The sequence below is a fragment of the Prionailurus bengalensis genome, chromosome D2 (assembly GCF_016509475.1).
Source record: "Prionailurus bengalensis isolate Pbe53 chromosome D2, Fcat_Pben_1.1_paternal_pri, whole genome shotgun sequence".
NCBI classification, from domain to species: domain Eukaryota; kingdom Metazoa; phylum Chordata; class Mammalia; order Carnivora; family Felidae; genus Prionailurus; species Prionailurus bengalensis.
Window position 1 is genome coordinate 52440340 of NC_057351.1, and position 15586 is coordinate 52455925.

The 15586-nt window shown below is 36.0% G+C and overlaps 1 protein-coding gene across 1 annotated transcript in view; it reads left to right on the top strand.

The window, feature by feature from the left end:
- Positions 1–15586, top strand: part of KIF11 (kinesin family member 11) — a 44888-nt gene that overhangs the window by 16011 nt on the left and 13291 nt on the right. Inside the window, exons 10-17 of the mRNA XM_043596989.1 lie at positions 1604–1692; positions 5268–5355; positions 7312–7500; positions 8385–8592; positions 9331–9503; positions 12062–12187; positions 12696–12854; positions 15261–15367. Of these exons, the coding sequence (XP_043452924.1) occupies positions 1604–1692; positions 5268–5355; positions 7312–7500; positions 8385–8592; positions 9331–9503; positions 12062–12187; positions 12696–12854; positions 15261–15367 (1139 nt within the window). The remainder of the gene's footprint in view (positions 1–1603; positions 1693–5267; positions 5356–7311; positions 7501–8384; positions 8593–9330; positions 9504–12061; positions 12188–12695; positions 12855–15260; positions 15368–15586) is intronic.

The window sequence follows — 15586 nt, forward strand, 5'->3', positions numbered from 1 at the left end:
GATTTTTGTGGAGTAATGTAATCTTATTTGGCAAATGTGAAAATAAGGACTTGAAATAGATGATTGTTAAAAGATTTGTTAAATTGCCTATGGTAAGGCTTTTCATCTAATGATTTTAATGAACTACCTAATATGTTTTTTCTAATGCTAATATATTGACTTTTCCACCTCTGTCAAGTCAGCAAAATTTGCAATTATGTACATTTATGAAATTTATTTATTTATAGCTTTAGGGTATAATCACCATACATTAATGTGATATAATTATTACCAGATATTGGGGTATAATTTTCCATAGTACTCTCCATTGTAAGCCTACAATTCAGTGATTTTTAGTACATTTATAGAGTTGTGCAACATCACTACAATCTAGTTTTAGGAAATTTCTATCACTATAAAGTTCCCCTTTGCCCCTTTGCAAACAGTCAACCACTGATCTACTTTTTGTCTATAGATTTGCTCTTTCCAGACATTTTTCTAAATGGAATCATACAATATTTGGTCTTTTGTATCTGGCTTCTTTCACTTGCCATAACATTTGGGCTTTATCTGTGTTGTAGCTTGTGTCAATAGAGTCTTTCTACTGCTGAATAGTATTCCATTAAGTGGATAACAACACATTTTGTTTATCCATTCACCAGCCAGTGGACATTTGGATTATTTCCAGTAAAGCTGCTATGAACGTTAGCGTACAAGTCTTTGTGTTGATGTGTTTTCAGTCCTCTTAAGTAGATACCTAGCAGTTTAATTTCTGTGTTGCACAGTAAATTTATTTTTAACTCTTCCAAGAAACTGTTTTCCAAAGTGGCTGTACCACTTTCAATTTCCCCAGCAGCCAATCTATGAGGGTTGCAGTTTCTCCACATCCTCTCCAACCCTTTGTTATAGTCCATCTTCTTAATGTTAGCCATTCTAATAACTGTATAATTGTACCTCAGTGTGGTTTTGATTAGCATTTCCCTAATGAATAATGATAATGAGTATCTTTTCACAACTTTATTATCCATCTGTATATCTTTTTTATGAAAAGTCTATCCATATTCTTTGCCCAATTTTTAGTTGGTGTTCTTCTTATTAAGTGGTAAAGAGAAGTTCATATCTTTTAGATACAAGCCCTTTTTGAGATGATTTTTAAATATTTCCTCCCACTTTGGCTTGTGTTCCTTTTCCTGGTAGTATGTACGTATGTATTTGTTTATTATTTTTAAGTTTACTTCTTTATTTTTGAGGGGGAAAGGGGCGGAGAAAGAGAATCCCAAGCAGGCTCTGTGCTGTCACTGCAGAGCCCCACCTAGGGGCTCCAATTCCCAAATGGTGAGATCATGACCAAAATCAAGAGCTGGACACTTAATTGAGCCACCCAAGCGATCCAGTAGTGTTTTTTGTTTTTTTTTTTATTGAAGTTTTTATTCAGATAATTGAGAGAAATAATACAGAAAGAATAAATAATAAACATTTAAAAAGGAACATAAAAGGGCTAATTTCATGTTTTATTTGTATATATATAAATAAAACATGAAATATACATATAAATATCCTCCCCAAACTGAATGAGAAAAGAGTTATATGCTAAATTGACACCTACAACATTCTTCTTGTGTAGGAATATACGGAAGAGATAGAGCGTCTGAAACGAGATCTTGCTGCAGCCCGTGAGAAAAATGGGGTATACATTTCTGAAGAAAATTTTAGGTAAGGCCTTGGCTATAGAAATTAATTTCCAAGAGTAATAATTTTCTGGTAACAATGTGTTTGAAGTAAAATTCACTTATGGGACATTAACTAAAATCTTTAAATCTAGTGCCTCCTGTAAATGCTTCTTTTTCTATTGACATTAACAAGTAGTTATCAAATAAGTTTAAACATTTTTTTATATAACTTTAATTTTTAAATAATTATAGATTCACATGAAGTGGTAAGAAAAATACAGAGAGGTCCCATATATTTTTCACTGCGTTTCCCCCATTCAGTACCTCTTGCTTAACTTTAGTAAAATGTCAAAACTGGGAAATTGACATTGGTGCAAAGTACGTGTTTAATTCAATGCCATTTTGCTCATTTGTGGATTCATGTAGTTCTACAATTAAGATACGGCGTATCCCACCATTACAAAGATCTCCCTCTTGCTGCCTCTTTGTAGTCATACCCATCCTTTTTCCCCAGTAGTCCCTAACCTCTGGCAACCACTAATCTGTTCAGTTTTTAAAGCCCTGGAATAGTTCAAAGGAAATCTACTGAAACTTTATTTAGAAACAATAACAACAACAGGTTAAACAAGGAGCAGAAGGCAAGTGGGATGCTAAGAATTTTAAGTTGAAAATTCCTGATAGCTTGTATCCTTGAAGGTGTTAAGGAGGGTGATTTTCACAGGGCATTGTTTTTTTTAAAGCTTTTTTTAATGTTTATTTATTTTAGAGAGGGAGAGAGAGAAACAAGCAGGGGAGGGGAGAGAGAGAGGGAGACACAGAATCTGAAGCAGGCTCCAGGCTGTGAGCTGTCAGCTCAGAGCCCGACGTGGGGCTCGAGTTTGTGAACCACAAGATCATGACTTGAGCAGAAGTTGGACGATTAACCAACTGAGCCACCCAGGTGCCTCTCACAGGGCATTTTTCAAAGATTAATGATAAAAGGTATTTAGGGCTAATTGATAATAATGCAAAGCATCTTGGTATAATCTTTTACACAACTTTTTTTTTTCAGGTAATACATGTATGGTTACATTATGTGATCATTGTGATAGCATATAAATCATTTAATTAAACTCATTTTCTTCCATAGTATTCTTAGTTGTCATAATGCACTATGCCTTCTTGATTGGCTCATTCATTACGAATACTCAAATTTGCATTGTATGGATATCACAGGCTATTAAACGGTATTCTTTTATTCTTTCTATGTTACCTTAGTTTTGTGTAGTTCTTTTTTTATTTTTAATTAAAAAACATTTTTTTAATGTTTATTTGTTGAGAGAGAGAGAGCGCACGTGCACGAGCCACAGAGGAGCAAAGAGAGAGGGAGACACAGAATCCAAAGCAGGCTCTATGCTTTGAGCTGTCAGCACAGACCCTGATGCAGAGCTTGTATTCATGAGCCATGAGATCATGACCTGAGCCGAAGTCGGATGCTTAACTGACTGAGCCACCCAGATGCCCCATATTTGGTTCTTTCATATCCTATACCTACTTGGCAAAACATTTTTCCAAAAATCTTTTGCAAATTTACACTTAGTTCTTAAATTTGGTATTTTTTATTCTTTTTTTTCCTGTTTATCTGGTTTTCAGGTATACTTCTCTATTGTACGTACCATAGTATTTTATTTTTCAATTGTTTACTTTATGTGTGTCTCTATTTCTACCACTTTATATTTTTTACATATTAGTTCTTATTCAGTAATCACTTTTTATATTTTAAAGTTGGCATCACAGTGCTTTTGGTAAGAAAGCCCAGCTTAAACTGTCTTAAAACAGCAAGGGGTAGAATGAGCTTCAAGGTTATTTAATCCAGTAGCTCAAGGATCCTTTCTGTCTGTCCTCACTCCTGTCCTAAGTGGTGGCTTTCTCCTAAGCCTGGCTCTTCATCAAGGATGATGGTCAGCAGAGTGGCTGCTGCTCTCATTTATGTCTTGTGTGGGTGAGAGGCTACCTGGCCTATAACCATCAAAACTGGAGGAACATCACTTATTGATTAGATTAGTTCTGAGTTGTATCCATATCTGAACCAACAGCTGTCAAAGGAGTTGAATTTCCCCGATTGTCTTGAGCCAGTCAGGCTTAGTCCTTGGATCTGGGAATGGAGTCACATTCCCTCCACACAGCTTGGGTGCTGCACAGTCAAGAGAGGGTCCTTTCCCAAAGGAAACGTGGATGCTAGAGATGGGTGCTTAGTCGGCAACCAGTGAATAAGTGGTTTTGTCATGATTTGCTCATGTAGGATCTTCCGCTGTTAGTGGTCAAACACTGGACATTAAAGACTGTCTAATTTGCTTACCTTCTGTTGACCATCACTTTGATGTATTTTAGATTAAGAAATAACTTTAGTTATAAAATTATAAATAATAAATAAATTTTTAGTTTGTCAGTCCCATGATTAAAAAGATAGTATTTGCTCTCAATAAACATGAAGCATAATCTGAAACAATGTTCCTTCTGAAAATGCTTTTGGAATTACTACACTGTGAGTCAGAGGAGGATTATGAAAGCTGAAGCCAACATTTAAAATAGGATAATGCTTTATTTAATGGATCTTTTAACACTATGTCAAAACTATATCATCCATGAAATAATGTTGCATTACCTCATGTACATTCAGTATAAGGAAAGCATTTCAAATATCTCATTCACATTAAAGAGCTATTTCCAATAAAGAACTAACATAGTTAATGGAAAGACTGTCAGAATTAACTCTCCTCTTATATGTCAGTTCTAGCTTTTTCTTTAATCACCAATATCGTTAGCTAATAATGTGAGGAAATTCACATTCACAAAAGTATATTTGTCACTTAAGCACAGTGTGGAATAGAAAATTGTTGGTAGTTATGAAGGAACGAGGCTACAAAAGATAGCATTCACTTCCGAAACTTGCTAATGCTGAAGAAATCAGAGACCCATTAAAGTGAACCAGAATCATCTGATTCAAAATGTCAGTAGTGCTGAGGCGGGGGAACTGTGTTCTAGAGGATAACCCTTCCATCTCATGAAGATTTATGTGGTGGTGTGATGGTGGTGGGTGTTGGGGTGTATACTGGGGTTTGTGTGCAAGAGGCAAAAGGTATAATTGTTCTGTATATATACTTTAATTCACTTCTCCAGTTTTTGCCCCTTATCTCATCCCTTCCTCCGGTGACACCTGATGCCTTCAAGCCCCAAGCCTTTCTTGGATTCTGTGGGTTCTATTTATACGCCATATTCCTGATAGCAGCCACTTATGTTGTATCCCCCTGCCCCCACCTGTACTTTATGTGAGTTATAGTCCTTTGTCAGCTTTGTAGCATCTCAAATTTTATATATACACATGCTTTTTTCCCTCATAGGTAGGGATTCTCATTTTCAAAATGGAGATCACAAGAAGAACAGCCCTTTTATGAAACAAGGACAAGGAATCCATTTGTGTTTTGTAATTCATATTTATTGCTTATTGACACTTAGGCATCGTTATCATAATGATAAATGGTAGAGATGATGTAGAACTGCCACAATTGTGTTAAAATACATTTTAAAGGGATTAAGAAAAAATATTAATTGCTAAACTTATATTAAACTTTATTTTAGAGCCATGAGTGGAAAACTAACTGTTCAAGAAGAACAGATTGTAGAATTGATTGAAAAAATTGGTGCCGTTGAGGAGGAGCTAAGTAGGGTAAGCATTTAAAACGGTATTGAATGTTACATGGGAAGCACATATTAAAATTTCAGAATGTGAAGGACCTGATATTTTTACTTTTTTCTTTCTTTTTTTAAGATTTTTTTTTGAAAGAGTGCATGTGTGCACAAGTAGGGGAGGGACAGAGGGAGAGGGAGAAAGAGAGGATCTCAAGCAGGCTCCATGCCCAGCACAGAGCCCAATGGGGGCTCAATCCCATGACCCTGGGATCGTGACCTGAGCCAAGATTAAGAGTCAAGAAAGAGTCAGATGTTCACCTGACTGAGCTACCCAGGTGCCCCAAGATTTTTTATTTTTACTTTTTTAGTGTTTACTTATTTATTTTTGAGTGAGAGAGTGCACGTGAGCGGAGGAGGAGCAGAGAGAGGGAGACAGAGAATCCCAAGTGGACTTCGTCCTGCTGAGGGGCTCAAACCCATGAACCATGAGACCATGACCTGAGCCAAAATCAAGAGGCAGATGCTTAACTGACTGAGACACCCCTCCCTCCCCGCCCCTGCCAAGGTTTTTTGTCTTTAAGTAATCTCTTCACCCAATGTGGGGCTTGAACTTAACAACCCTGAAACCCCAAGATCAAGAGTCACATGCTTTACTGACACAGCCAGCCAGATGCCCACTCCCCTTTTTTTCTTTACATTCTTTTAATTTGTACTGTCTTTGAAATCCTTTGTGTGCTTCATCTGTATATCTCAGTTGAGACAAGCCACATTTTTTCTTTCTTTTTTTTTCTTTAACTAGTTAATTATTTTGAGAGAGAGAGAGAGAGGAGATGTGTGTGCAGTGGAGGGGCAGAGAGAAGGAGAGAGAGAATCCCAAACAGGCTCCACACTAAGTGATGTGGGCTCGATCCCATGACTGTGAGATTCATGACCTGAGCCAAAATCAGGAGTTGGATGCCCGACCAACAGCTACCCAGGTGCCCTCCTTCTTTTTTTTTTAAGTAGGCTACATGCCCAGTGTTGGGCTTGACCTCATGACCCTGAGATCAAGATTCACATACCCTACCTGCTGAGCCAGCCAGGTACCCCCTCGTCTTTATTCTTTAAGATATTTTTTTTTCTTGCTGACTCTTTGTCAGTTGTATCGTCATTTTACTGTCATCAATGATGAAGAAGCTGTTTGCCACTTATGTTAATGCAGCATTATAAGAAATTAACTGAATTGTGAGGTTTTATTATAAGAGGTAAATAGTGAAGACGGAGACATTTTCATTACTGTGTTTATCAGATGAGGGATGCAGATACTAGAAGAAACTAGATGTTGAATAACTAAGGTGGACAGACCTGACCATTCTGTGCCACCCCTCACACTGTCAGTGCTGGAAGGAACCTGAAGAACTAACACCACTACACTAGACCTATTATTTCATCTCATGGTTTTTAATGACTTTACAGGCAGAAACAAGATATAAAATGTGTTAACCTACCTGTTAGCTTGTTACAACTTGTCACAACTTTGCATGGAAATAATTTGTTTAGTTCTTCTTACATTATATTACGAACTAGCCAGGTATCTCACCAGTTGAGCATTGTGTAATTCTTAAAAAAATGTTTAATATGTTCTTTTTTTTTTTTTTAATGTTTATTTATTTTTGAGACAGAGAGAGACAGAGCATGAATGGGGGAGGGTCAGAGAGAGAGAGGGAGACACAGAATCTGAAACAGGCTCCACGCTCCGAGCTGTCAGCACAGAGCCCGACGCGGGGCTCAAACTCACGGACCGCGAGATTATGACCTGAGCCGAAGTCGGCCGCTTAACCGACTGGGCCACCCAGGCGCCCCTTTTTTTTTTTTTTTTTTTTTTTTAATTTTTTTTTAACGTTTATTTATTTTTGAGACAGAGGAGAGACAGAGCATGAATGGGGGAGGGTCAGAGAGAGAGAGGGAGACACAGAATCTGAAACAAAAAAAATGTTTAATATGTTCTATTTAGGTTACAGAGTTGTTTATGGATAATAAAAATGAACTTGACCAGTGTAAATCTGACCTGCAAAATAAGACACAGGAACTTGAAACCACTCAAAAACATTTACAAGAAACGAAATTACAACTTGTTGAAGAAGAGTATATTACATCAGCTTTGGAAAGTACTGAGGAGAAACTTCATGATGCTGCCAGCAGGGTTTTGTCCTTTGTTTTGATTTATACTTGTGTTCAAGAAATTAGAGAATGGGTAGAAGTGACTTTGTTTGCTTAAGCATTAATTATGAAATTCTATTTATTCACTCCAAGTGACATTTCTGTCAATTTAAAGAACACTGTTTTATTATTTCATCTGAATTTTCCTCACTAGAGTTGCTGACTTAACAAAAAACATTCCTGAAGTTTTGCAAATAGAGAATGATTTTAATATACTTTGAAGACATTTAGAATAATGAGGTGATACTTTTCCCTTTGGTCATGATTGAAACTAATCAGTCATAAAGAATTTAGCACCTTCTAATGATGGGAGATATTGAAAGTATTTAATTTTTTATTAGGTGCACGTTAGAGGAAATAGTAACACATAACAGAAAAAAAATTGTGAGGGAGCATAATTACTGTATTAGGTTGGCAAAATCCCTTTTCCTTGCCTAGGTTGCTAGGTGAGGGGAAATTCTTGGGCAACTGGATAAATTAGTGTGAATTGAAAATGTATTCTGATACAAATGTCTAAAACTTACTGAGTTCTTTTTTTTTTTTTTTTTTAAAGTTTATTTATTTTGAGAGAGAGAGAGTACCAGCTGGGGAAGGGCAGAGAGAAAGAGAGAGAGAGAGAAAGAGAGAATCCCAAGCAGGCTCTTTGCTGTCAGTGTGGAGCCCGACACAGGTCTCGTTCCCACTAACCATGGGATCATGACCTGAGCTGAAATCAAGAGTTGGATGCTTAACTGACTGAGCCACCCACACGCCTCAAAATTTACTAGTGCTTGTCAGGAGAAATCCGTATGTAGCACAGATATTTTCATTAGTCTGCTTTTGTGATACCCATCTTAATCAACATTTATTTTTAAAAATCATATGTAGTTGCTTACCACAGTTGAAGAAACTACAAAAGATGTATCTGGTCTCCATTCAAAACTGGATCGTAAGAAGGCAATTGATCAGCACAATGCAGAAGCTCAGGATGTTTTTGGCAAAAACCTGAATGGTCTGTTTAACAGGATGGAAGAATTAATTAAGGATAGCAGCTCAAAACAAAAGGTCATGCTAGAAGTTCACAAGACTTTGTTTGGTAAGTTTAAGCATTTTTTTTAAATGTTTTAAAAAAATGTTTATTTACTTTTGAGTAAATAAACTGAGTAAAACCGATCATTCACTATCATAAGAAACTGGGGCGACCATGTCAGTAGTCCCTCCAGTGCACACACTGGCTGCTCAAACTAGGGAACAGTGCTTTTCCCGCCTTTGAATTAAAACAAGTCTTAGTTGTTGTTTTTGTCTATTTTTTATAAAGTAAGTTTTAACCATACCCATTGTTGCTATCTTCATTTAGGAAAAAACTCCTAAGTATTAGTTTATTTTATATGAAAATATTATCTTCGCTATAGAAAATTCATGAGATACAGAAATGTAAAAATTTGTAAAAATCACTTAGAGTCTAGTCACTCTAAGCCAACCACTCTAAGTTTGGCTTATTGATTTGTAGTTTCTCTTTCATAACCTCTTCCACTTACTGTAGTACTATGATTACCTATAGCTAGAGATCAGAATAATTCTTGGCTTACTGTGAACTATAGTGATGGCTCTGCTACACTGACAAGCATATCGAGTGCTTGCCGAGTACTGTAGAACATATATAATTTCTATTTGATTAGATTTCCTAGCTTAGGTAGTGAACCATTTATTTTAAGCTTATTTGCTATTACAAATTTCCACAGCAAGTATATAAGTTTAGAAACCTCTTTGAAGTGGTTCTAACTGTATAAATATATTTATGTCAAAGTTTGTATCTTTTTTCTTTTTGGTATAGGTAACCTGCTGTCTTCCAGTGTCTCTGCATTAGACACAATTACTACAACAGCACTGGGATCGCTCACATCTGTTCCAGAAAATGTGTCTACACGTGTCTCTCAGATTTCTAATATGATATTAAAAGAACAATCATTAGCAGCAGAAAGTAAAACTGTACTTCAAACATTGATTGTTAGTAAATCTCTTAAATTATTTTTGAAGGGTTGCTTTGCAAAGTCTTCAAAAACAATGTTAACTGCTCTTTCATTTTAAGCTTTATCAGAAATGGCGATAAACATAGCACTTTAAGAGTAGGTTTATATATATTTTTTTTTTTTTTAATTTTTTTTTCAACGTTTATTTATTTTTGGGACAGAGAGAGACAGAGCATGAACGGCGGAGGGGCAGAGAGAGAGGGAGACACAGAATCGGAAACAGGCTCCAGGCTCTGAGCCATCAGCCCAGAGCCTGACGCGGGGCTCGAACTCACGGACTGTGAGATCGTGACCTGGCTGAAGTTGGACGCTTAACCGACTGCGCCACCCAGGCGCCCCAGGTTTATATTTTTAAAGACAATATAAAGACCGGTTTTTTTTTTTTCTCCCAGGAAGATTAATTTCCAAATGCATATAACCAACCTTTAAGACTTTTTTCACTTATATCTTGTAACATTAAGAGCAGGAGTTAATATGCCCAATAACTAGAGAGGGCAGGTTTAGCACCCGATGAATTCAAGGGACCCATGGGTTGTTAGTTGGCTCAGAAATTGGTAAGTCATCCTTTCCTCAAGGGTTCTGCAGTGGTCGTGCTGATGTTACAACTGACCCAACCAGAGGGGATAGAAGATGGTTAATTTAAAACTACACTAATACAGAAAAGTGCAAGAAAAACAACCCCTAGAATTCTAGGAACATATATGACAATTTATGGGATCAGATCTGTGTGATCAAGCCCTTCTGGGCCTTAACTGTAAGACTCTTTTTGGGGCGCCTGGGTGGCTCAGTCGGTTGAGCGTCCGACTTCAGCTCAGGTCACGATCTCGCGGTCCGTGAGTTCGAGCCCCGCGTCAGGCTCTGGGCTGACAGCTCAGAGCCTGGAGCCTGTTTCCGATTCTGTGTCTCCCTCTCTCTCTGCCCCTCCCCCGTTCATGCTCTGTCTCTCTCTGTCTCAAAAATAAATAAATGTTAAAAAAAAAAAAAAAAAAAAATTTTGAAAAAAAAAAACTGTAAGACTCTTTTTTGTAGTTCTATAGAAGCCACTCATCTAATTACACTTAGTATTACCTCTTTCATAGCTGATTTGAATAATACTCTTTATTTTGTAATTGTATGATTTACGTATGAAGTTCTTGGCCATATCACTTGCTTGGTTTTCTTCTTGGTGCAGGCTCTCTGCCTCCCTTTTAGAGTCTAACCTTATTATTATTATTATTATTATTATTATCATTTTAAATCAGAGGAAATGCTTTAATCAACATCTTCCAAATTTAAGCAATACTAAAAAGATTAAAGAAACATAAACGAAATTAAAATAGGATATTCAAAAGGAAACCAGAATTAATCTACTCTTGACATTCTCCTTTTATTTCAGATGTGGGATGGAGAATGCAATTAATCTGCATTTCCAATTGCTGCCAATTAGTGAATTTCCTAGGTGTTTAAGCTACTAAATAAATCACCTAAGACTTATTATATAATTTACAATGTAGTGATGATAGCTTTCTCTTCATTATTAATTTATTAAATGGAGTCTAACCATATTTGTTGAACATTTTCCAAGTAAATAACTACAAATGTTAGCTGACACTCTGCCTAGATTCAGTGCTTATATGACACTATTTGATATATTTCTTCACTCACCCAATTTGACAAAGTTAATAGATGCTCAGTTGGTACTAACTTTTGGGAAATTGATTCATGAACTAAATGCTAAGACTGTGTATTGATGTCTTCCTACCACGTTATATATGACTTTGTAAGCATTGCTTGAGTCAACAGAGATGAGGGCTGCTCCTGCAGAATGAGTTGGAATGAGTGTCATAGCTTTTCTTTCCAAAAAAATACCAGTAGCCTTTTTTTTTTTTTTTTAAGTATTCACTAATTATTTCTATTATAGCTCCTCACCCTGCCCAAGTGAAGGGAACTTAGGTTCCTTTTTGTAAAAGGGGATTTTTTTTCCTTTCTGTAAAAATCCTCAGTCTATGGTATATTCTCAACTTTCCATATACCTTGACAAGAACAAGAACTTTAATGAGTTCTTCAGATATGATAGCATGTAAGTCACCAAGTCTTCAAAGTTAATTAAATACCTCCAGCTGAAAGCCTGCCTTTGAAGGCTATTTGGTCTCTGCTTTTTTGACTAGTAACCTAAGCTTATTTGAAATTTATTTTGTTAAAATGTATTTGCTTTTAAAAAAAAAAAATTCTTTATTTGCAATGCTGAAATCCTTAGAAAAGGATGATCATTTTCCCCTCTTCTGAATTCTTTGGACCTCTATTGCGTTAGACTTAAGAATCTATTGTATGCTACATGACTATTTTCTTAATTACTATAGGTAGGAATAAGTAACTTATGATGAATATAAACTCTAGAAACAAATAGGCTCTGTAGGCTATAAAGATTAGACAATGGAAAGTTAGAATTTTATTCTGCATGTGTTAACAAAGTATTTAAGATACTATATCATTAACCATTCAGGTTTATGAAAGTGAAAATATTTTTTTAAAAGACTTGTTTATTTTTAAAACCAGGATGTACTTAAGACTGACCTTCTAAGTTCACTGGAAACAACTTTATCCCCCACTGTGGTGTCTATACTGAAAATCAACAGTCAACTGAAGCATATTTTCAAGACTTCATTGACAGTGGCTAGTAAGGTAGCAAATGTTATGTTCTTAATTTCTCAAAATCAAATTGTTGTTTAAGAAAGAAATTCCATGTGTCTGTGGCCACACTTGTCTACAATGCAAAAGCCATGGGTTGTGAGTTGGAATCTGGAGGAGAGAAGAGATAGGATGCTCGCTGCCACTGATGTGATCAGCAGAATCATGGCTAAAAAAAATGAGAGAGAATGAGCTTCAGGATAAATATTTATTTACATAGTAGCATGTATAGCATGCTATCATGGGTGGGTAAAGAAGACATGCATATTCATGTATACATGCCTATGTATACACATCTGCCTAAATATGCATAAAATATCGCTGAAAGTGTTTAGCAGTCATCTGTTGGAGGTAAGAGTGGCATTGAGGTTCCAGGGGCTAGAGAGGAAAGACTTCTCTCTGCATACTGTTTTCTACCTTTTCTATTTCGAATGTGTTCCAAAAAAGACAAACTAAAACCAAAAAAATTTTAATTAAAAGAAACTAACTTTTTCCTTCAAAGATAGAAGATCAGAAAAAGGAAATGGATGGCTTTCTCAGTATGCTGTGTAACAGTCTACATGAACTACAAGAAAATACGATTTCATCCTTGGCTGAATCACAGAAGCTATGTGAAAACTTAACTGAAGACCTGAAGACAATAAAAAAAATCCATTCACAGGTATCTCATTTAGGTGATTTGGGGAGCATAAAAAGGAAGTTTTATAATCTTTAACTTGATAATCCTTGTTATGTAATCTGAATGCTGTAAAACTAATTTAAGAAATCTGAAAATACCATAGTCGCTCTTCCTTATAACAATAGTTAATACAAAATAATTAAGAATACTTTTCTTGATCAGTTAGTATTTCAGGATTTGCTACATTTAGAACCCTATACTAAAGCACAATAAAACAAATAAGATAATCCCTTTATCACACCAAAATGAAAGATGAAACTATAGAAACATACATTTGGGGGTACAGTTAGAAGGAAATGGTTACAATATTTGCAGTGAACATGTATTTGTAGCAAACCTGATAAATTGTTTTTTTTCTATGGTAACATGGATGGTTATTCTTTTTCATAAATTATGCTGTGCTGTATCTTGCTATTTCTGTCTCATTGATGTCAGACATTTGAATTGTAAATTAATACAGTTCTTACTTCTTATTGATTAATTATAAATATAATTCATGACTTAACCTTCTTCCATGTAAACTGTTCTTCAGTGCATGAGGTTTTAAACCAAAAGCAAACCTCCAAACCAAGGAAGTCATAATCTCTGAAGATGAGATACATGGAAAACAACTCCTGATATTCCTGAGGCCTGAGTAATGAGTGTGTAAAGTTTTATTAAATGAGGCCAGTTATTACAAGACAGAACTCTTTGGTCAATAAAACTATTGATATGACTTAGTGAGTAGTAATGGTTTCCTTTTCTTTGGAAAGTGAGGGAGAGGAAATTCATATCCATGTCACCCAAAAGGAGAAAAGAAACACATCCAAGATTTTTAGGCAAGAGTTAAAGCAACTTCAAAGTAAGATTATTCGTTTCCCTGATTGATAAACATGAAACTTTTTGGAGAAAGGATTAACGTCAGAAATTAGTGAAAGTAATAGTTAACATTTATTGAGCCACTCACTATGTGTTTATTCAGTACAGATACAGGTTCTGTTAGCCTAGTTTTCTAATGAGGAAACCGAGGGCTTGAAAGCATGAAAAGTATTTAGGTCCTCTGATAGTGGTAGTGGTGATTGTAGTACCCGAAAGGCATCTACCTTTTTTTTTTTCTTTTTTAAGTTTATTTATTTTGACAGAACGTGAGCGGGTAGGGACGGAGAGAGAGTGGGAGAGAGAATCCCAAGCAGGCTCCACACTGTCAGAGCAGAACCCAACACCGGGCTCAAACGCATGAACTGTGAGATCATGACCTGAGCCAAAATCAAGAGTCAGCTGCTTAACCAACTGAGCCACCCCTGAAAGGCATCCACTTTTGAGTGGCTCTTCTGTGTGTTTCTAGAACACAGTCTTGCAATTTGAAATTGTAGCAGTTTCTCATTATGTCTGCATCAACTTGTCTAACTTTTTAGGCTTATGTTCTAAGGTACATCAGCTTTTTATATATTAGCTGTTTTGAAATGTTTAAAATTAATATGCAATGGTTTAAACAGAAACAAAATACCTATGATCCAAAAAGTATTTTAGCATGAATGGTTTGACTTCTCTGGCTTTAAGGAAGTTAAATTTACTAAGTGAACTATTTCTCAGGTATTCTAGAACTTGAGGTTAGCACTAACAACAATTATGTAAAACTCTGAACACCTATTTACATGCAGATAATTCTGATATTTCTGCATTTTCCTCTACTTTGAGACTAATACAAATACTGACAGACTTCATTCATAATCAGTATTGGGTATGTGCTGTCAGCTGATGTGTTATTTAGAGATGTTGGCCAACTAATGGACCGAACAGTGAATAAGATTGCTGGGCGCATGTTCAGCTCTTTCTGGGTCTTTAGTGTAGCTTCTTCATATTGTATATTTAAGTCCCTGTCATGTTGTGTGCCTTATAAGAGCTTGCTTTTAAAGATGTCAGGTATGAGAAAAGGTAAAATTACACTTTATGAATATGATCCGGCCTGTAAAATATTTCAGCTTCAGTAATTAACACTATTTTTGGACTGCTTGACCCATTAGATGATCAGCATTACTTTTCACTTCTACTAGTGTTATCAGTTTAGAATCAACTGGGTACTGTATATCTGTCAAAGTGCTTCTCATAACATAATGTGACATCTTGGTGTGTTTGCTTAGTTCTGAGGTACACTGAAGGTAACTTGCTACGAATTAATAGTTAAAATAGCAAAGTTTGCTAATTATTTACTTTTTGAAAAATCCCTTTAATATTATCCTTTTAATATCACTTCTGCTGTTTTCCTCTATGGGTGAGAGATGGAATTAAAGATCTCTTGTCAGGAATTTGTATAATTCTCATCTATGGGAAAAATACTTCCATGTAGTATGGAAGAAAAGTTCAAGTGTCGTAACTTCAACCTCTTCCTCTCCCACACCTTTCTTACAGGAACTTGACCAGCTAATCAGTCTTTGGGCAGAGAGATTCTGTGCCTTGGAGGAAAAGTGTGAAAACATCCAGAAACCACTCAGTAGTGTCCAAGAAAATACAGAACAGTAAGCAGTTTTTAATTCTCTTTATCTCTTCTCTGCCTAAAATTATTTCAGTATAGAAGGCTTCAAACAGTACAGATCTTATCGACCCAGTTTCTCATTTCTAACATTTTATTGTTTGCTTTCTCATTCGCATTCCCTCTCTCACTTCCCCACCTCCCTCTGATATTGTATATAGAGAGATCTTTTCTGAACTAGCTATGCATAGTTTGCAGCCATGAT